The sequence below is a fragment of the Leopardus geoffroyi genome, chromosome A1 (assembly GCF_018350155.1).
Source record: "Leopardus geoffroyi isolate Oge1 chromosome A1, O.geoffroyi_Oge1_pat1.0, whole genome shotgun sequence".
NCBI classification, from domain to species: domain Eukaryota; kingdom Metazoa; phylum Chordata; class Mammalia; order Carnivora; family Felidae; genus Leopardus; species Leopardus geoffroyi.
In genome coordinates, this window is record NC_059326.1 from 70,971,008 (window position 1) to 70,994,242 (window position 23,235).

The 23,235-nt window shown below is 40.8% G+C and overlaps 2 protein-coding genes across 9 annotated transcripts in view; one reads left to right on the top strand and one right to left on the bottom strand.

Annotated features, from left to right (window-relative positions):
• CLYBL (citramalyl-CoA lyase) overlaps positions 1–23,235 on the top strand; it is a 260,795-nt gene that overhangs the window by 95,030 nt on the left and 142,530 nt on the right. The window lies entirely within an intron of this gene.
• LOC123580435 (small nuclear ribonucleoprotein G-like) lies at positions 4,714–5,162 on the bottom strand. The gene has a single exon (XM_045445156.1). It carries the CDS (start codon positions 5,094–5,096, stop codon positions 4,734–4,736), a length of 363 nt encoding a protein of 120 aa, XP_045301112.1. The 5' UTR covers positions 5,097–5,162; the 3' UTR covers positions 4,714–4,733.

The window sequence follows — 23,235 nt, forward strand, 5'->3', positions numbered from 1 at the left end:
TAGGACATGAGGGAATTTGTGAGTTTTTAATCTGGGTAGAAGAGAGGTAAAGGGGGCTTATTTTCCAGGATGTTGCTTTTCCAAACACTTGCAGTTTTTCCCACCCCTTCTCTCGGCCCCTTCCTGAACTGTGTCCTTTCACATGCATTTTAGTGACCTCTGAACTCCCTGCCTCCAGCCCGAGTCTCCTGGCCACTGCTGCCACCCTTTTGATCTGCCTTTTCTTGTCAGTACTGTCACCGTGGCTCCCAACCAGTGTCCCTGCCACCGGGGAATATATGAAATCCTATTTACTTGTCAGGTTTCTCTATGGTTAGTCTCTAATATCCCTCTGACTTAAACATCCTGTTGTTTGAGGAAAAAAGAGTAATTGTTGGTCTCCAGAAGTACAGGCCTTGACTCAGATATCACACCTGGCTCCATCTCCCGACTGCTGCACTTGGAAAGGAACCTTCTTCCTGCCTCCCTAACTTCCTCAAATGAGGAGTTGTTCTTCCTCTCCAGTGTCGCTGCCTCCTCCTTCCTTCCTTCTCCTTGGGGACTCTTAGGACACCAGTTTAGCCCTTCTCTCTCTCTCCTGTTTTTTTTTTTTACTTCCTGCCCCAATGCCTACGAAGAGATTCTATACACATTTCTGTCAAAAATGAAGTAAAACATGGACTTTGCTTCATGTCCACTTCTTTAAGCCATTGGCATGTCTCTCAATTTCTCTTCATTCCTAATGTCTCTGAGGAGTTGTCTGTACTCACCTTCTCTATATCCCCACTAAGTGGCATTGAATTCTCAGTCCATTAGAACATCTGTATCTCATCTAATGCTGCACCTGTCCCCTGGGGTTTTAAATGCTTTCAGAATTGCCAAATCCAAGGCCCCATTTTTATTAAATTTTTTTTATTTTTATAATTTAAAAAAATATTTATTTTTGAGACAGCATGAGCAGGGGAAGGAGGAGAGAGAGAGAGAGAGGGACAGAGGATCCAGGTGAGCTCCAGGCTGATAGCAGAGAGACCAATGTGGGGCTTGAACTCAAGAACCATGAGATTATGACCTGAGCTGAAGTTGGATGCGCAACTGACTGAGCCACCCAGGCGCCCCAACCAAGACCCCATTTTTAATCCTAATACTCATTTTTTTTTTTTAATTTAAGTTTATTTATTTTGAGAGAGAAACAGAGTCCATGAGCTGGGGAGGGGCAGAGAGAGAGAGGGAGAAAGAGAGGATCCCAAGCAGGCTCTGTGCTATCAGCAAACTAAGATCATAACCTGAACCAAAGTCAAGAGCCAGATGCTTAATTGACTGAGCCACCCAGGCACCCCAATCCTCAGTTGACTTGGATTCTTGGTGTTGTAGATCGTGCCCACTTCTCTAAACTCTCTCCACCCTCTCCCCCATATTGAGGATGCTAATCTCTGTAGGTTTTTTTGTTTTCCAACATTCCTTCCTGGTTTTCTAAAAGGATTTGTTGTTCTTCATTGGACCCTAAAATCCTGATACTGCCCTTGATGATGACATTCTCTTCCTTTATGGTGGTCTCAGAATCTTCTTTCAACCTGGATGTTTGTACAACTCTTCAAATTTTGTGTATACCAACCTGATTTCAGTATGTTTCTCAAAAAATCTCTTCCTAAATTCGGGTCTATAAAATGGTGCAGTTTTAGTGCTTACCATGTTGTGTTGTGATTTATCTCTTTGCATGTCTGTCAATCCAACTAAAATTTGAATGCCACAAAGGCGAGACTTACGTCTTTTTTTTTTTTTTTTTTTTTTTTTTTTAACAAAATCTGTGCTTGATTGTTGCTGGTGTATGGGAATGCTGCTTGATTTTTTTTAATGTAAATTTGCATTTTCATGAAGTAATACAAGACTCAGAGTTTCTCTATTGAGTGCTCTGCCGGCTTGTTTTTGGTCTTTATCTTTCATGTTAGTGACTTCTCATCAAATATCTAGTGATCTGTGGGTATTAGTCCATATTTAAGAATGAGGAACTTAAAAATTTATGGGGAGTTCTTTGTGGGTGCTAATGGATGGACTTCATGTAGAGTTATCAGATGGGGACCTGCCACCTTCACCAGGGGATTGCCTGTCATCAGTGTCTGTGAGGCCTCTGTTTATCACAGAGGAAATCTTCCAACCTCTGACTTACAGGAGTAACCTGGCTGCCAGCATTGTGGGAGCCAAGGAGGAAGGGCCCTGAGGAATCCTCACCATTCCGTATGCTGACTTGCACTTGGTCCCAGTTTTTACCTCCATGACTGACTAACTCCTCATTGCTGGGTTTTACAGCCACAAGTCGGAAGCTGTTTTGGTTCAGTTTCTCCAGAGAGAGTTCCTTCCTCTCCTTTATTAGGATGGGAAAGTTAGTAGGGGCAGGGTCTTAGTGCTCTTACACAGATTTACAATCTGTTCAAGCTCACAACCCTGCCTCCAGAGGTTCCAGAAACCTCAGTTCCTAAGCATTTCCAGGGCTGTTATAGAAAGACACTTGATTTTTTTGGCCTGCCACCCACCCCTCTTTGGCCCCAGTACTTTGGGCAGTTGGTAGTTAGCTTTTCATCTGCTGACTCACTTTCCATTTTCCACATTTGTTGACATCTTTTTTTTTTTTTTTTTAACATTTATTTATTGTTGAGAGATAGAGACAGAGTGCGAGCAGGGGAGGAGCAGAGAGAGGGAGACACAGAATCCGAAGCAGGCTCCAGGCTCTGAGCTGTCAGCATTGAGCCCGACATGGGGCTCGAACCCATGAACCGTGAGGTCGTGACCTGACCTGAAGTTGGACGCTTAACCAACTGAGCTACCCACGTGCCCCTTGTTGACATCTTTTAAAAGTGGTTTCTTGGGGCGCCTGGGTGGCACAGTCGGTTAAGCGTCCGACTTCAGCCAGGTCACGATCTCGCGGTCCGTTGAGTTCGAGCCCCGCGTCAGGCTCTGGGCTGATGGCTCAGAGCCTGGAGCCTGTTCCCGATTCTGTGTCTCCCTCTCTCTCTGCCCCTCCCCCGTTCATGCTCTGTCTCTCTCTGTCCCAAAAATAAATAAACGTTGAAAAAAAATAAATAAAAAAAAATGAAAAGAGGAAAAGTGGTTTCTTCCATTACATTTGGTCCTGTGGATTCATACTCCTCCGCTTCAGTGTGGGTTCTTGAAAGGAAGTAGAGATCTGGCATGTTTCTGCTTTTGATTTTAGTATTTTGATTTAGTAACCAGCCAACTTTATGAACATTTATTAGTTTTCAAAAAATTATGTTGTTTTTTATTGTTGGATTTTAGGAGTTCTATATATATTCTGGATATTAATCCCTTATTAGATATATGATTTGCAAATATTTTCTCCCATTCTGTGGGTTGCCTTTTAACTGTTTATAGTATCTTTTCATGCACAAAACTCTTTACATTATTGAATTTGATAAATGATTTTCCTACATCTTTTGAGATGTTCAAAATATTTTTCTTTTCTAAATGAAGTGAGCTATACTAATATACTTGTTAATGTTAAGTCATTGTTGCATTACTGGTATGAACCAATTTTTTTTTTTAATTTTCTTGATTTGGTTTGCTAAAATTCAGGAATTTTGCATTTATGCTTTGAGACTGGTCTGTAATTTTCTTGTATTCACCTTCTTTGGTTTTTATACTCTCTTCAAATATGTTGGGAGGAATTATTGATGAACTTTCCCTTATTCTATTCTGTGAAATAGTTTGTATAAGATAAGAGTTTTCTGGGGATGCCTGGGTGGCTTAGTCGGTTGAGCACCCAACTCTTAGCTTTAGCTCAGGTCATGATCTCACAGTTTGTGAGTTCAAGCCTTATGTCAGTCTCTGTGCTGACAGTGCAGAGCCTGCTTGTCCCTCCCCTGCTTGCTCTCTCTCTCTCTCTCTCAAAATAAATAACTTAAAACCTTAAAAATAAGATATGAATTTTCTGTTTCTTAAAGGCTTCTTAAAACTTGCTAGAAATTATCTGTACAACTTTTATATGTATCTTGACTATTAATTCAATATGTTTAATATGAATTTTTATTTAATTGTATTATTTATTTATTTTTATTTATTAATTTTATTTAATTTATTTAATTTTATTTAATATGATTTTTTCAGGTTTTCCTAGTTCTTATTGAGTCCCTTTTGGTGCTTATATTTATCTAGGAAATTACTCATATTGTCTGTTTTCGAATTTACTGCCACAGAGTTGTTTCTAGCATTCTCTTATTCTCTTCTGCACCTGTAGGTTTAGGTTTTGTTTTTTTTTTTATTTCTAATATTATTTATGCCATCTTTTAAATAAATTTTTTTCTTTTTGTTAACGTTTATTTATTTTGAGAAAGACAGAGAGTGAGCATGAGCAGGGGAGGGACAGAGAGAGGAAGAGAGAGAATTCCAAGCAGGCTCCACACTGTTAGTGCGGAATCTGATGCGGGGCTCTATCCTACAAACCGTTGAGATCAGGACCTGAGGCAAAACCAAGAGTCAGATGCTTAACCAACTGAGCTCCCCTAGGCACCCTTGTGCCGTCTTTATTTTGATCTGACAGAGGTTTGTTTATTTTATCTTTTCAAAGTATCAGTATTTTATTTTGGTGATCTTTGATTAATTTTCACTCTTATTTTTATTATCCTGTCTACTTTCTTTGAATTAAGTCTTTTGCTCTTTAAAAAAAAAAAAATTCCTGAGTAGAAAAGCTAACTCATTAATATTTTACTCTTTCTTTTTTATTTATTTTGACTATTTACAAAAGTTTATTTAACAAAGAAGTTCAGTATGAAAATGCACATGATCTGATTTTTATATTGTAGTAAAACAGGTGCTATGCAGAGGGGACACGTGGAAACAGTTGATTTCTTCTGGTGAACACAGCTATTGTTTATACTCCATTCCAAGGCCAAGGTTTCTAACATGATGATAGTATTTCTTCGAATTATCACCATTCTGATATTGTTCTGTTGCCCACTAGTTGCCATCTCCACACATTCATCTATCACAAGATTCATAAAGGGATTGAACTCCCACAGTATTTCCTGGACATGTTTGCCACCATTTAATTTCAACGATAATTTCTTGTCTATAAATTTTTTCAACTTGGGTGGGTGACTTTTTCTCATGGTGTCTACTCCACAAACTCAGAGGCACCTCCAAATGGAATTAGTGGCGTCCTTCACACTGCTACAGTGGGCCCCTATTCTCTCTCTCTTTTTTTTAAGTTTATTTATTCTGAGAGAAGGAGAGAGAGCATGAGCGCACACACACGATTGGTGGAGGGGCAGAGAGAGAGAAAGACAAAAATCCCAAGCAGGCTCTATGCTGTCAGCGCAGAGCCCTCTGTGAGGCTCAATCTCACGAACTGTGAGATCATGACCTGAGCTGAGATCAAGAGTTGGGTGCTTAAATGATTGAGCCACCCAGGCATCCCCTTCCTTCCTTCCTTCCTTCCTTCCTTCCTTCCTTCCTTCCTTCCTTCCTTCCTTCCTTCCTTCCTCTCTCTCTCTCTCTCTCTCTCTCTTTCTTTCTTTCTTTCTTTCTTTTTTAATGTTTATTTATTCTTGAGACAGAGACAGAGTATGAACAGGGGAGGGGCAGAGAGAGAGGGAGACACAGCATCTGAAACAGGCTCCAGGCTCTGAATGGTCAGCAAGGAGCCCGACGTGGGGCTCGAACCCACGAACTGTGAGATCATGACCTGAGCTGAAGTGGACGCTTAACCGACTGAGCCACCCAGGCGCCCCTACTCTTTCTTTTTTAATACATTCTTTTAAGCTTGTAAATTTCCCCCTAAGAACTACCTTAGGTGTGTTTTACAGGCTTAGGTATGTAAGGTTTCATTTTTACTATATTTTAAATATTTCCCTTTAATTATAATTTTTCTGATTCATGGATTATTTAAAAGTATGTGTTTGAGTTTTCGGAATTACTGACTTCAGACTTCGTTGTACTGTGGTGAGAGAATTCAGTTTGTACAAGATTGGCTAGTATTTCCTGATACTTCTTTTCTGGCCTTGTAAGTCATCACATTTTGTAAATGTTGCATGTGTACTTTAAAAGAATGTGTATTCTCTAATTATTGAGTGAAGAAATATTTGTATATTCATTAGTGCTTATTAATTTCCTCTTCAAACACTCTCTATTCTTACTAAATTTTTGTCTTTTGGGGCGCCTGGGTGGCGCAGTCGGTTAAGCGTCCGACTTCAGCCAGGTCACGATCTCGCGGTCTGTGAGTTCGAGCCCCGCGTCAGGCTCTGGGCTGATGGCTCAGAGCCTGGAGCCTGTTTCCGATTCTGTCTCTCTCTCTCTGCCCCTCCCCCATTCATGCTCTGTCTCTCTCTGTCCCAAAAATAAATAAACGTTGAAAAAAAAATTTTTTTTTAATTTTTGTCTTTTATTTTTTTCAAATATTTTATTTATTTATTTATTTATTTATTTTTATTAGAAGTAGGCTCCAAACCCACCATGGGACTTTGAACTCATGACCCTGAAATCAAGAGTCGCATGCTGCACTGACTGATCCCGCCAGGCACCCTCTTTTACTATTTTTATGTACCATTCTGTTGGGTCTATTTTCCTTCATTTCCTGCTTTTAATTGGATTTACTAAGCTTTATTCCTTCAATTTTTGTTTTTTTGTTTCTTTATATTGATTTTCAAGTTGTATATTCTGGTTTTTTCTTTTGGTGATTACTTTTATAATTTTAATGTGTACGTATATATTTTAATATATATATATGTGTGTATATATATATATATATATTTTTTTTTTTTTTTTTTTTTTTTTTTTGGGGAGGGTGCCTGGTTGGCTCAGTCGGTTAAGCATCTCACTTAGGCTCGGGTCATGATCTCATGGTTTGTGAGTTCGGCCCCACATTGGGCTCTGTGCTGACAGCTCGGAGCCTGGAGCCTTCTTCGGATTCTGTGTCTCCGTCTCTCTCTGCCCCTCCCCTGCTCACGCTCTGTCTCTCTCTGTCTCTCAATAGTGAGTAAACATTAAAAAAAATTTTTTTAAATGTAAAAAATATATATGTATGTATGTATGTATATATATATATATATATATATATATTTTTTTTTTTTTTTTTACATTTATTCACCTGAGAGAGACAGAGCATGAGCAGGGGAGGGACAGAGAGAGAGACACACACATACACACACACAGAATCCGAAGCAGGCTCCAGGCTCCCAGCTGTCAGCACAGAGCCGGATGCAGGGCTCAAACCCACAAACCACGAGATCATGACCCCAGCCAAAGTCGGACGTTTAACCGACCGAGCCACTCAGGCACCCCTAATGTGTATATCTGATTTAACAAAGTCTAAAGTTAACTGATAAATCTCTAATATCCTTCTGAACAAAGTGCTCTGATGTATTTTAGCCCTGATATAGTCTCCTAGTCTTTCATGTCCTCTGTCTAGTCAGAGCGTGCTAATTGTCTTGTTTTTTAAGTCCTTTGTTTAAAATGAGAGGACATTATTATTGCTGCTGCTGTTCTTTTTATAGTAAAGGCCCTTTAAAAAAATTTTTTTTAATGGTTTTTATTTTTGAGAGAGACAAAGCACAAGTGAGCACAAGCATAAGCAGGGAGCAGGGAGACACAGAATCTGAAGAAGGCTCCAAGCTGTCAGCACAGAGCCCAACATAGGGCTTGAACTCACGAACAGTGAGATCATGACCTGAACCAAGGTCAGATGCTTAACTGATTGAGCCACCCAGGTGCCCCTATAGTGAGGGCTCTTTTAGATATAGTTACCTGTTTGCAACCTCTCGGCTCATCGTTGTTTCTTGGATCCCACTACCTTCTTCAGGATTCAGTCTCTTGTATTATGAAATATACCTTTGGTCACTTCAGTAAAAGTACGAGAGTAGTAACTTCTTTCAGCCTTTGTCTGGAAAATGTATTTATTTTGCCCCAATTTTGAATGATAACTTAATAAATTCAAGACTAAATGTTATTTCCTTCAATACTTCGAAAACATTGTTCCATTATTTGGGGGTTTATTTTGCTACTGGGGAACAGCAAAATTTTTCTTTCTTCATGAGTAATTATTTTTTCTGGGTTTTTGTTTTTGGTTTGTTGTTGTGGTTGTGTTTCTTAATGAGGTGTTCTGTAGGCTCACTGCCATATGTGTAGGTGTTGATCTGTGTTTATTTATCCAGCTCATGACTGTGCTTCTTCAATCTGAGAACTTAAATATTGCTTTCACTTCTGAAAATGTATAGTCATGAATCTTCATTCTTTCTGTTCTTAGACATTTATTGTAATGTCTCATTTTGCCCTTTTTGTTTCCTATCTTCATGACTTCTGTCACCTACTGTCTGTGCCGTGTTCTGTATGGTTTCCTTTCGTCCATCCTATAGTTTAGTAATTCTTTTGTCAGCTAATCTACTGTTTTACTTAGTTCCATAATTATATTTTTTTCTTTTTAAAAATGCTATTTGGGGGTGCCTGGGTGGCTCAGTTAAGCGTCCACCTCTTGATTTCAGCTCAGGTCATGCATGATCTTACTGTTTGTGAGATTAAGCCCCATTTTGGGCCTTGCACTGACAACACAGAGCCTGCTTGGGATTTTCTCTCTCCCCCTCTCTCTGTCCCTCCCCTGCTTGCACTTTCTCTCTTGTTCTCTCTCAATAAATAAACATTTTTTAAAATGCTATTTGATTCTCTTCTAAATTAATTTTAATTTTTAATACTGTCCTTTTTTTTAATGCTTACTATTCCTTCTTGGGTCATGTTAATAACTTCAAATGTATACTTCAGACTCCTTCTTAGGTTTTCATTTATTTCTAGTTCCCAGGTACCTGTTCACCCTTACATTGTACTTGCTCACTGTCCCACCTGCTGGTTTATTTCTTCACATGATTGGGACTCTTTATTGTAAGCTCCTCTTCAGCAGGGATTATTTTTGACTTTGGGAGTCCAAGTGCCCTGAATTGTGGATACATTTTTGCAGCACTACTTTGCATTTTTCTTCTACAAACCAAGACTCAGTTGTTTCAGAGTCTTGAACTCAAGTTAATTGTAATTTCTCTGTTTGTAACTTCCAACCCATCCAGGTGGTATTAACTTAATGCCTGCACTTGCTCTTAGCCTAGGTTCACAGTTTAGAGGACTCCTACAAAAAGCTTTGTTTATTTTCACAGTGCCCACACAGGCTACTTTGCCATTTCTTTGGTGGGCAGAGTTCTTCTAGTTCCTTGTTCACGGATTAGATAGCTGTTTAAGGGGTCCCTCACCTTGCACAAGCCCAAATTGGTGTCTTCTGTCCCAGCTGGGTGTTGATACTCCAGCCCCTAGCCCTTGTTCCAGGACCCTATCCCTCTGTGGATTCAGCATCAGCTCGAGGAGGTCCAACTCTGGAATTCCTGCTGTTTTAGCACTTAGAGATTTCCCTTTCCTTTTTCTTTCAATCTCACTTAACCTTCAAAAACTTTTTTTTTTTTTTTTTTTTTTTTTTTTTTTTTGCTTTATATTATCCAGTGCTTCTGTGTATTTTAAGGAGTGGGGTCTGCATCAACTTAGGCTGCCATAAACCTATTCATCTTTGTCCTCCTCAGCCCAGAAGAGTAACTAGTCCATACCAGATGCTGGATGACTGACTGACTGACTGACTGACTGAACAAATGACTCAGTGAATGAATGAATGAATTTTTCACCTCCAGAAGCAGGCGGAAGCAATGTGCCAGTGAATAACACCTCCTGTCTCTCCAGGGGCACTGGAACAAGCAGAATTTGCTTTTCTATGAGGATATAAGTAAAGAGAGTTCCCAGTAAAAATGAAAAGAGAACAGGACTTCTTATGTGCTTTCACTGTAGTCCTGGAATAATGGAACATTTAACTGACTTCCAGTACTTGATATCCAAAGGCGGACAGAAGCGGACTGAGGAGTGAGTGCTGGTACCGTTTGCCGATGGCTCCATACAGCATGCTTACCAAGAGAAGAGATTGAAGAATTGCAGAGAACAGGACACTGGGCCTGTTTAGTTCTCCTTCTCTCCACTGTTTTTAAGAAAAGCGTGCCTTTGATGAGATATAGCTGTGGGGTCTTGTTTTCCATCTTATGTCAGCCACCTTTGTTAGAAGCTGGTTATTGATGCCATGCCCTGTTTTAATTCACACTTCTCTGCTAATCAATTACAGCGTTTATCCATTAATCAGGCATTCTGACAGAGTCAATAACTGCTTTTTTGGGTTTTGTCAGGGGCTGCATGTTATCAAGCAAGGAATAACATTCAGGAGCTCACTTTAAAACAGTGTGACTTTCCCAGGCCAGTGGACTTCCGGAGCAATAAACATCTAGTGGGGATTTTGCATGGTTTTTTAATATATTTGGTTGATGGGATTTTCTCACTGAACACTTCATTAGTAGGGCTCAACATTAGTGAAGTGTGGACAGGTGTACCTCTGTTTAAGAAAAACAGAAACATCGGGGCGCCTGGGTGGCGCAGTCGGTTAAGCGTCCGACTTCAGCCAGGTCACGATCTCGCGGTCCGTGAGTTTGAGCCCCGCGTCAGGCTCTGGGCTGATGGCTCAGAGCCTGGAGCCTGTTTCCGATTCTGTGTCTCCCTCTCTCTCTGCCCCTCCCCCGTTCATGCTGTGTCTCTCTCTGTCCCAAAAATAAATAAACGTTGAAAAAAAAAAAATTAAAAAAAAAAAAAAAAAAAAAGAAAAACAGAAACATCAAAAGGTAATTATTCCCATCACATATAAATGACTGCATTCGCTTAAGAGTAGCCTTAAATCATGAACTTCCTTCATTCGTATTAAGTGTTTACAAACAATATCTTCTTGGCAGTGCGGTTTGAGAGCAAAGAAACTTAAAGCCACAATGTTTCCAGCTGCTACTAGTTGAAAGCCAATCAAAATTTAGAGCAAATATCTCTATAATTATAATGTGAGTCAAGAGGAAAATATTTTGTAAACAAAAGCTGAGTTGATACACACATTTCCTTAAGCCCATCTTTTACATTAGAGTGTTTTAAACCTTCATATCCATGTCCCCATACATGTGTTCACGCATTTAAGCACCCCTCAGGCTTTATAACTTGTTACAGCGTATTCACCTATTATAAAGTGTCACAGAAATGAAAACTTTTCCTTTCAGAGACAGAGGTGGCAATGTTTAATTGGAGAGTTACAGTTTGGGTAGTTAAGTTTGCCACACATAATGATGGTAACAGGTTTCAGTGATCTTTTTTTTTTATGACAGATGTGCCAACATTTAATTGTTTTTCATCAAGGGTGGAGAGAAAAGACACTTCTGTAGATTTTTCAATTCTCCTACGTGTCACTTAGCTGTCCTCACCATTGTCTAAGCTCCTTTCTCTCATCCTTTTTGCTGCAATGCCTTGTGTCATTCCCTCATGATCAGCACTTTTGTTGTCTTTGTTTTTTGCTGTACCTCAGAAGTCCATCTTTTCTTTCATCTCCTTCCCATTCATGCATGAGGGAACAGTTGTGCCCTGTTGTGGGGATGTTCCGCTGGGTTTCAAACAGTAGGGTTTCTTTTTATTCTCTTCTAAGTAGTACAATGGGGCTGAATGTCTGTTGCAGAATGCACACACTAATATGCCAGGTTATTTGGTTTCTAAGAAGTCAATAAAAATACTACATTTAGGCTCAGTCCTTGGCTTGCTTTTTGCCTGTTTGCCTTTAATGTCTTTGGTTATAAATCTGTTTGTTTCTGATAGTAAAATATAATCTTCCATATTAGATTGAAGCGTGGGATCAACAAACAGAAAAATGTTCCTGGCGGTGGAGTATTTTCACACTAGCAGATTTGGCAGTCTGCACCCTCCCTCGATAAGAGCCTTGAAACAGCCGCCAGAGCTAATTAATGGCAGCTACAACTCAGAGAGGAGGGAAAAAGAGAGTGGATCCTAACTTGGTCTTGGCAAAACTTTCCAGTGTGAGAAAGTAGCACGTCTCTGCATTTAGAGGTGTGCGGCTTTGACTGTTTTCGCCCAGATCACCTTGCTTGATTGTTGTTTTGGGTGGGGAGGTAAGTGTGAGCATGAGTGTACCTAGTTATAGACACAGACCCAGAGGCCATCCCAGCAGTAAAAGGCTAAAGACATAAAAAGCCAGAGATGTCTTAAGACACTTTGTTCTCATATTCAGGAACAATCTTCAAAATCCTCCTTAATGAGGTCATAAAAGAAAAAAATGGAACAAGTGTTCCTTGTGTATCTCACTAGGGCATGCAGTCAGGGTCACTTGCCACCAGTATCCTATTTAAAAAGGGATTGGGGTAGTTCAATCAAGCATTGCATTAAGAGAGAGACTTTGATTAATTCCTTCTCCTTTCTTTTGTGCCACAGATAATTTCAGTAAATTTGTGATACTTTCTGCTTAGCTATCACTGGGGCTTAAAGTTCTGGATGCGTCATGCTGAGTATTAGCATTTATCGGGCCTACTTGGTGATGGTGAAGAGGAGTGTATGCTACAGACAGCTGTCTAATCTTTGACAAGCAGGGCTGGTCTTTAAACATGACCATTATCTGAGATCTTAGCGTAGGGAAGTTTCTGCTCTCAGGTTGGTGGAAAGAAATCTTGGTGCGAAAGAAGGAAAGACTCAGCAGTAAGGAAGATGGTGATTTATCATAGCTAACTTTTTTAAAGGTACTGGATCTGCCTCTCAGCTTGGGTAAGTTTCAGGGATGGCTCTCAAAGGAAACAAAAGCAAGAAAGGGACAAGTGAGTGCTGGCAATGTGTGCTTTCACTGAGGCTGCAGTGGGGGAGTTGCAGATTGGCCCCCGGACGGTCAGGATCAGGTAGGAAATTGGATTCTATTGTCATTTGTTTTCTTTTATTTACCAGCTTTGTTTGTTGAGAGGCCCTCAGAGATATGAAGGGTCATTTTAGCACCATGCTGTAGAAACCTAGTGTCAAATGTCAAGTCTTCTGGTTGTTTAGACCTAGAAGCAAGTTAGGGTATATTTCAAGCACTTAGTTTTTAAAAACTCAATCACATCCCTGTTGTATTTTATAAGCTGATTTTGAAAGGGTATATAATGTTTACTTTGTCAGCAATGCAAGGTCTGTTAGGTATCTGTACTTTTAGGTGTCACTGAAAAGTTGGATTTGGGTTCTGATGGACCAGAACAGCTCCCAGGGGGCATTGTGATGGTGTGTAAATCCCTTTCTGTTTGTGGTTTACTCACTGGATGCACTAAATCAGTTCTTCGGGCTGCTCCTTTCTGTTCAGTTAATTCAGCCACTGCACATGCGCATGAAGGCAACAGGTTAATACTCCTCACTTAAGATAGTTTTAGGTATGGATAGATAGAATCCCTTCTTTAACAGTTGAAGCATTTGTTTTTCTGTTGAAAGTGAGGTAGTTACGTTGGTTTTCGTGAATTTATACATCAGATATATTTATGTTATTATTTTTTTTTTATTTATGTTAAGGCAACAAGTTAAAGCAGGATTTTAGAGTGAATTTTAAAGTATGTCTCATGATAATTATTACTGTCCTGCTAAAGATTTAATAGCCAATCATAAGGGTTTTTTAAATTATTAGTGTAAAATGAATAAGATGTTAGATTTCTCATAGATTCTGTTTTGGTGTATTTCCAGATTAAAGACCCAAAGATGAATTCATTCATTCAAATGATTTATTAAATTCCTACCTTATGCCAGGCTCATAGAATTATAGCACTATTGATGTCATTGTCAATGTAATTGGTTTTTAACTTGTATTTATAATGATTATTATAAATAGGGGAAACTTCTAAGTATGCTAGTTTTTGATAATCAGCTTTAACTGTGAGAGTGAACATGTTCTCTGTGAAGCATGTCTGTGAATAGATTACTCGAGCCTGACCATAGTTTTTGGAATGCTAACTGAAGTTGCATGATTGATTGATTTTTTTTTTTTTTTTCATATTTGAAACTGGAGAGAGCTATGGAGGCAGAGTAGTGTCATGAGAAGGATAAAGGCTTTCACTGACTTTTCCTCACCTGAAAGGGAAGAGCCCTCAACTCAGGGCTTGGTATGAGAATAAAGTTCTATGATTGTGGTGAAGGGAGCCAACACAGCGAGTCCTCCGTGAATGACCCTCCCCCCACTCCCTTGTTCTAAGAAATCGGTATCTACAGGGCATCATGTATTTACATTCTGATTCCCGTCCTGCATGCTGAAGGCCAGGGAAGTTACCTGGTCACACTTTCTCTGTGCCACCAAAAAGAGTGTGAAGATTGTATTCAGAACCTCACCACTGTGAAAAATACCTCGAAGACTTTTTAGGCCCAGGGATTGCCTGCTTCATTTGCTTATAGGAAACATAATCTCAGACATTTAAAAAAAAATTTTTTTATGTTTATTTGTTTTTGAGAGAGAGAGCACAAGCAGGGGAGGGGTAGAGAGAGAGAGACACACGGGATCTGAAGCAGACTCCAGGCTCTGAGCTGTCAGCACAGAGCCTGACACGGGACTCAAACCCATGAACCATGAGATCATGACCTGAGCCAAAGTCGGACGCTCAATCAGCTGAGTCACCCAGGCGCCCCCATAATTGCAGACATTTTTAGTAGTTCCTACAGTGGAAATACTCCAAATGTTGCTTTTTTACACAAAATCAGCATGATGATTGCTGAGAAGAAAGAGGTCATGGCCTTTCTCAACAAAAATCCAGGGTTGCTCGTTCTTTTTTCAGATAAAGGTCTCAGAGAGCAGACAAGGTGTTCTCATAAAATCGGAGGACTGTGATCCTCTGGACACCTCACCTTCTGAAACCAAGTGGAAAAAAGGAATGAACATAAGCACATTTCAGCCTCCCCAAACCTCCTTATGGTCAGATATGGCATCCAGTAAGGCGCAAAACTAGGCCACCAAGCAAACAAGTGATTTCCTTTGAAACATAGGTTAAGTAAGAGATCCGGCTTTTAAACATATACCTAGTTCTCTCTCCCATAGCCGATGTGTAATAATTGCTGGCTGAAGAAAATTGTCCTGTTTACCTTAGAATAGATATCATAGGAAATGACACCTTTGCCTTTATTTACAGAGGATATATTAGTATTAATTAATTACAGAGGATATGTTAGTAATACAGATCCCATTATGCTACTTTTAATGTGTTTTATAATGAGAATTCCTCAAAATCCATTCAGTATAAATTGGGTCCTTCTCAATACTTAAACATAGTACTCTCTCTGTGTGTCTCAAAAATAAATAAATAGACTTAAAAAAAAAAAAAAGGAGGGGGGCTCCTGTGGCTTAGTCGGTTAAGTGTCTGACTTTGGCTCAGGTCATGATTTCACAGTTCGTGAGTTTGAGCCCCGCATCAGGTTCCGTGCTGACAGTGCGGAGCCTGCTTGGGATTCTCTCTCTCTTCTTCTCTCTCTTCCCCTACCCTGTGCTTGTGCTATGTCTCTCTCTTTCTAAAAAACAAACTTAAAAAAATAAAAATAGCAGGTTTTTTTTGAGATATCTAACACAGGTGTTGCTCCTGCTTTGGAATGCTGAAAATTTTCTGCATAATTCTGTTCTGGGAGTTCTGTGGGGACTTGCTGTTAGAGCTAGGGAAAAGCGTAATGGCAAGGACCATTTACTTGTCTTCTTGCAGATCAGGATGAAAGGCTCTATTAAATTTCTTGCTCATACTAAGTTGGAGGACAGGGGCGCCTGGGTGGCGCAGTCGGTTGAGCGTCCGACTTCAGCCAGGTCACGATCTCGCGGTCCGTGAGTTCGAGCCCCGCGTCGGGCTCTGGGCTGATGGCTCAGAGCCTGGAGCCTGTTTCCGATTCTGTGTCTCCCTCTCTCTCTGCCCCTCCCCCGTTCATGCTCTGTCTCTCTCTGTCCCAAAAATAAATAAACGTTGAAAAAAAAAAATTCTAAGTTGGAGGACAAGTAGCACTGGGAATAATGGTTTGTGCTGGGAGAAGGTGTCTTGTGTGCCGCACACATTGTGGGCAACCAGCAAATGCGCTCAGACATTTCTGTGAGGATAATGTCTATGTGACCTTAGCCACAAGGTCCTCCACGTAGGTCAGTTACTAAACCTATCTTTAAATGGCCTTTTAAATTAAAAAAAATTTTTTTATTTTTTTTTGTTTATTTATTTTTTTTTTTTTTTTGAGAGCAAGAGAGACAGAGTGCAAGTGGGGGAGGGCAGAGAGAGAGGGAGACACAGAATCCGAAGCAGGCTCCAGGCCCCAAGCTGTCAGCACAGAGCCTGATGAGGGGCTCGAACTCAAGGACCAAAGACCGTAAGATCATGACCTGAGCCGAAGTCGGATGCTTAACTGACTGAGCTACCCAGGTGCCAGGTGGCCTCTTAGATCGGACTCCTTTTTCAGCCAACTGCTTGAATACGAATTCTACTTAAGGAAAAGACTTAAGGGAGTGGTGGTTGGTGGTGATTGTTGTGTTTCTCTGAGGCACAGTTTCAAGTCAGTGAGATGTGTGCTTTGGATACATGGCTCTGTTTGGCGCTGAATATCCTCAGAGTTTGATGGGTTCTGGCAATGTACATAAATGGGAGGATGGAAAAGAGAAATCAGAAAGTACATCACCACCCCACCCCTCCCCTCCAGAGGGAACCTAAGAAAGTGCAGGTGGACGTTGGCCCACTGGTGAGACACTCCAGAGTCATCGACGATTCTTTCTCTTTCTCTGTCAGTTAGCAAAGTGTGATTTTCTTCTGTTAATAAAGTTTAGGAAAAAGGAGAAAGAGGAGCCCTGCATCCTTAACCACTTGTACTGGAGCATCTGGCATTTATGACTGTCCTGACTCCTAATTCCACTGCACCCCACCTCCCACCCCAATCAGTGCTTTGTTACTATTGTTAGTGTTGTTGCAAGACCAGCCTCTGTCTGGAGGGTGGGCAGGAGCTGGAGTGCTGTTGGGCCCCATCTTTCCAGGGGCTTGTCACCATAGCTGTGGACCTCAAGTAACACCGCACTGAGGTGCTCAGGACACTGACCTCTTAGTCGGCAGTGAAGGTATCACATTCCTGCTTTATTGTATTGCATTCTGTATCTGTTGAAATTTGACTAGCAGATGTGGTAGAACTGGTCCATACCAGGCCTGCAAGTGCAAGGACAGTGTGGCAGGCCTGGTGGCAGGCAGGAGGCACAGCAAATGGGCCCTATGGGGGCAGCCCCAGTGCCAGCAAAGCCTGGGCAGAAAGCACTTGGCTGCATCGGTCTCTTTGTCAGTGAGGATTGAGGATTGCCACTTGAAGCTCTTGCTCTTCTGTCTTTCCTCAGGACAAGTGCTGTTAGGTCCAAGAGGAGAGGCAAGTGGTTCTCTACTCACTTGGAGATAGGGTGACACTGGGGACAGGGCAGCCTCTGAGCAGTGGCTTGCAGGGCGGGCTGGCCACACGTGGCCTCAGAGCTGAGGGAGCAGCAAAGCAACCCAAGATGATTCTGTAGGGAAGCCAAGGTGCAGAGGTCACAGCCTGCAGTCCCCGTGTGAAAGACCACAACCTTCCCTGCACTGCACCAGCCTGAGAGGTGAGCCCCCAGGAGCCCCAGAGCAAGCTTCTCTGGGAGGTGTTCAGGGAGGAGGGGCGTGGCTGTGCTGTGCTTTGTTAATATAGGCCAGATATTGGCAGGTTGCACTGCATTAAAAAATTAACACGGATGAAAAAGTTGTATGGATTAGTATAGTCAAAATAGGGCTGGCAAAGCCTGCCTTAAAAGTTGAGGATGACTTTAATTAAATAAAAGCCTAGCAGCAGAATAAATGTCTAGCTTGCTTTAAAAAAACAATAGGAGAGGGGTACCTGGGTGGCTCAGTAGGTGGAGCATCTGACTTCGGCTCAGGTCATGATCTCACGGTTCATGAGTTTGAGGCCCCTTGTTGGGCTCTCTGCTGTCAGCACAGAGCCTTCTTCGGATCCTCTGTACTCCTCTTCCTCTGCTCCTCCCTGCTTGCACTCTCTGTGTCTCTCGAAATAAATAAATAAACTTAAAAAATGTTTTTAAATAAGAGAATACCTCAAAGCATTGAAATAATACTTACTGATGATTCCACCAGAAGAACAGGAACATTTGCTATTGATGAGGTTGTGATGGATGATGGAGAAGCCATACACTGGTTTCAGAAGTGTGAGAAGACAGAGGTTGTGGGCTGGGGGAGTGCTAGCAGGAGAGTGCTAGTGCACATGCTTTTTGTGTAGAGTGTGAGGCAAATGGACCGTGACAGCACCGGGTGATGGAGAGGGCACAGGGAGAAGGGAGCCTAGAAATCTCCTGACACCGAAAAGGTCTGTGCTGGCATGTCTCACTTCTTTGTTTTCTAGCTAAGAAGTAAACTGAATAACAAACTCCCCACCAACATGGTTTCACATTGCTTTAGCTTTTCAGGAACCAGTACTTCAGTTTTTTAGTGCGAACTGTCACTTACTTGCTTCTCCATTGGAGGCTATTGGGATGACATATATTCTTAAACATAAGAACTGTGGGTATACTTGCATGAATGGTACCAGAGGCTATGGATTTTTGCAGTATATTCTGCTGGGGCTTCATTTTTCTTGAGGATATTTCATTGTTTTCTTTCTTTCTGTCTCTCTTTCTTCCTCTTTTTTATCTCTCTCTCTCTCCCCCTCCTACTGCCTGCCTTCCTTCCTCCCTCCATCCCTCCCTCCTTTTCTCTGTATGCAATAATGTTATGTAAGGACTCTTGCATCGTTCAGACCACATTGTTTTAAGGATTTCAGCATTATATAGCAACATTTTAAAGGTGTTTTCTTCTTTTTTTCTCTTTTCAGAGAGAAATCAGTTCCCGTGTCTCTTAAGCTATATCCGCAGGAGGATTATGATAATGAGTCACTGTTTTGTCATTTTGCTATTTTAAGTGAGTTTTAAATAAAACCTGTAGCTGGTTCATGATCACTGGGAACATCTCCATAAACTTTAGCTGCTATAAATATCCTGAGAGCTTAAAATAGAGTTAAAATATGAAAATATAGTGCTATAATAAAAAGTTTTCATTACTTTCACCCTACCTATCAACAGGACAACTATATATTTCACCCACAGATATTTAAAAATACAACGACTTCCTTAGAAATTTCCTGACTATGGGGCCCCTGGCTGGTTCAGTCATTGGAGTATGCCACTCTTGATCTTGGGGTTTTCAGTTCAAGCCCCGCATTGGGTGTAGAGATTACTTAAAAATGAAATCTTTGGGGTGCCTGGGTGGCTCAGTTGGTTGGGCGTCCGACTTCAGCTTAGGTCATGATCTCACAGTTTGTGGGTTTGGGCCCCGCATCGAGCTCTGTGCTGACAGCTCGGAGCCTGGAGCCTGCTTCAGATTCTGTTTCTCTCTCTCTCCCCGCCCCCCCCCTGCCCCTACCCCACTCATGCTTGGTCTCTCACTCTCTCAGAAAGAAATAAATATTTTTTAAAAACTTAAAAAAATAAAAATGAAATTTTTAAAGAAAAAGAAATTTCCTGACTCTCTGTCTCTCTGTCTCTGTCTCTGTCTCTCTCTATATATCACTGTTTTCTATTTGAATGATTAACGTATGCACATTAGTTAGTAGGTAAATAATGTAATTCTACTTGCTCTTCTAATTTGTCAAATCTTTACAGATAATTATTATCACTATCACGTGATTAAGGAGGGGACATTTATATAAAGCTAATTTAAGGTACTTGGTTTTTGCATGCATTAATTTCCTTATTTATATATTTAATTAGCATCTATTATATGCTAGGTACAGTGCCAGGGTCAGCAAAAAGAATGCTTCCTAAAATCACAACCCCCTAAAATCATGGCTCTTAAAATCAGCTCTGTCTCTATTTTCCCCACTCAAATATTACCTTCTGTTCTGCCTTATCATTGTGATCAGAGCTTTGGATTAGTTTTTAAGATTTTGTAATCCCAGTGATGTGTAATACGCAATAGGAATGCTCAGAGAATAGAGATCTATAAGAAATTTTAATTACTGCGGAGCCGACTCTACCAGAGAAATCATCAGAGTTGTCCATGTAAGGATGGGGGACTGCTCAGACTGAACTGAACCCCTGTTATGATTGAAACTCTTTTCACTTTATTGTCCAAATTACTGCCTTAACTTCCTCCCACTCCTCATTTGCCTATTCCCCTTGCTTTTTATCTTCTGTATTACCGGTATTACAACATAGTGGTGTTTAACTACTTCCTGAAAGCATTAGTAGTCATCAGGAGCACCAGTTCGTTATAGATGTAGATAAATGGGTGTCAACCCCTCAACTATGACTTGGACTAATTTGGAAAATATGGTTCCTTCCCTCAAAAGAAACTGCTCATGCATCTTTGAACGTTTCTATAAAATAGCTGTGTGCATTTCCTTATTCGTTATAAACAACTAGAATCAGTGTGTCCTGCTTTGATGCCAGAACTAGAATTTAATTCACAATGGCAAGGAAGCTTTACCTAGAATGTCTGTACACATGAAAGGCGAGGAAAAACCATACAAGTTCCGTCCCCCTTTCCGTTTTTGGTGAGCTTTCGACTTTTCTTCCCTGCGATTATTATTGAGTGGAATGTAACCCCCAAATCTTTCACCAGATGTTGCCTCACCATCTTAAAGGGAAGAAGAAAATTATAATGGATGTTTTGAATGTGCTCAACTTTTGTTTTGTTCAGAGCCAAACTGAATGAAGCAAAGAAGTTAAAATCTTTTCTTGTTCCATCTGAGTAAGCATGAAAACCTACAATCCTTAATCTTTTAAAAGAAAAATAACCCTCCTCTGTTTGTGGGATTTCTGATTCATTTCTTCCGCCCTGCTCCCCTGCTCTGCATTTTTGTAATCAAATTCTGTCTGGACTTTTGTGAGCCAATAACCTCCCTCTTCACCCCTCTCCCCTCTACCCCCCCCCCCCACCTCTACCCTATGATGACACAAAGAGCAGAGAGTCCACAAAAGACTCAGTTTCTGGGTTTTGTATTGAAAAGGAGGATGAAATGCTGGATATACTTAGGAACACGAAACTGATCTGTTAAAACTTTACCAAAAAAGCAATTTATTAGCATCAGGATAGGGGGAATAAAAAGTGAGAGGAATAGAGATTTTTAAAAAATGCCATGAATAGAAGTGAATATAATGTACTTTTTTGTAATTCGCACTAAATTGACTTTTCTTTAGTGTCACACAAACTAGTTGGTGTGGCAGCTACTTCAACCCCCCTGCCCCCAAGTTAACAAGTAATGTAAAAACACAAGAGTCCCATGGGAGGGTAGTGGGGAGCCCTGGAAAGCTATTTGTTGATGTCCCTGAACAATAACCAGGGCTGGTATACTGGCCTGTAGTTTAGAGCTCAGGACCTGAGTCTTAACCATTTTTCCGTGTTGCCATGATTGTGATGACAGCACTTCTCTGTGAGGTGTGTCCTATGTCTGTGACTCTGGGTCTCCAGGGTGTCAAAGTTTGTCTGTGGCTAAACTCTTAAATAAATATTCTAAACGAAGGGTCCAAAGGCTAAATTCTGCTAACCACTTATTTTTATACAGCCTTTGAACTAATAATTTTTCCAGATGTGTGATTTGATGATAGGGAACATTACCTTTAACTCCAATTAAGCAAAATGCTAATCCCCCCACCAAAAAAAAAAAAAAAGAATGCCATTCTTCTCTCCATTAGAAGTGTATTACCAAAAAGTTGTACTCAATTTTATTTTGAATTCCATCAGTAAAAAAAAGGTGTGGAAAATTGTGTTTCTCTTGATGTATGTAAGTCCCTGTATAATATCCCAGCATTTGTCTCCCAGCTCACAATCTGAAATAGTTACTATCTGTCCCTTTCAGACGTTTGGTGAGCCCTGTTTTAGACTGTCCATTATAGAGACAATTTTGAAGAGGGGAAAAGGCATTCTTGCTATCATTCCTTGTTTGAATCTTGTTTTGATTTTCTATTTTAATAGTGAAGCTTTTCTGATCAATATGGATATGAGTTACTATGCTTTGGCTTGTGCAGTGTCCTGGGAAAACTGGTGTCAGTTGTGAAGTGCAGCATAATGTTGCCAGCAGCTGCCTCTTTGAAAATGTAAAGTCACTGAATAAAATACATCTGTGTTTCCTTATATAAAATAACTGGCAATAATAGTATCTATTTCATACAGTTGAGGGAATTAAGTGACAAATGTAAATTAAGGAATGAGTAGATGTTAAAAAGAACAGAGTCTACCATTGAGAACTTAAGTTTGTTTGCCTTAGAATGAGTACTGATACTTTGTGTTTTAACATTTTGAATCTATGTACAGATATGCTGTCGCCTGTACACTGGTAGGTACCTAAATAATGCTGCTGCTAAGCTTCAGGCAATACAAAATATAATCCCTTTCAACATGATTTTGTGGGAGATACTTGTTTAAAATAGAATTATTAAGGCCTATATATTTCTTTTGTAGATTTTTTTAAAACGTTTATTTATTCAAGGGTTGCTTGGGTGGCTCAGTCAGTTATGATTCCGTGATCTCACAGCTTATGGGTTCAAGCCCCGCATCAGGCTCTGTGCTGACGGCTCAGAGCCTGGAGCCCGCTTCAGATTCTGTGTCTCCCTCTCTCTCTGCCCCTCCCCTGCTCTCTCTCTCTCTTTCTCTCAAAAATAAACATTAAAAATTTTTTTTAAATTATTCATTTTGAGAGAGGGGGAGGGGCAGAGAGAGAGAGAGGGAGAGAGAGAATCCCAAGCAGGCCCCATGTTGTCAGTGCAGAGCCCGACACAGGGCTCCATTCCACCAACCATGAGCTCATGACCCGAGCCAAAGTCAAGAGCTGAAGTCCTGTGTATTTCTAAGATAATTTTAAAGCATAAATAAACCTTATCAAAGAACAAAAAGAGGAGATTTTCTGGTTCAGAAAATTTTAGGATATTGGGTTGTCACTGTTTTGCTCCCTGTCTGTGACAGACTACATGATTGGAAAAAGGATACTGGCTTGGTGTTTCACATAGCTAGTGTTTATGTCTGGGAACCCCTACGTGCATGAAGGCAATGTATGACAGAGCTGGGCATAGCATTTGCAAAGAAAGAAAATCACTGGTGATAATTGAGATGAAATCAATGAGTTCCCCTGTGCTCTTCCTCATTCTCCTGCACCCACGATGCACTTTTTGCCTCCAGGAGTTTGTCCTCCCCCTTCCAAGGTTGTCCCCACCTCTGAGAAACCTTCTGTGAATGTCCCCTCCCATTCCTGGGCTTCTGGCCTCCGTTTGCTTTAGAGACTCCTGTCTTGGGTCTGTCTCCCTAGCTGGACCTCAGCTTCCCAGATGGCTGATTCTCTCCTCATTAACATCCCCAGGGTTTGACTTAGGTG

Excerpts from the sequence above, each read along its gene's own strand:
- LOC123580435 (XM_045445156.1), bottom strand. The coding sequence starts at position 5,096 with ATGAGAAAAAGTCACCCACCCAAGTTGAAAAAATTTATAGACAAGAAA.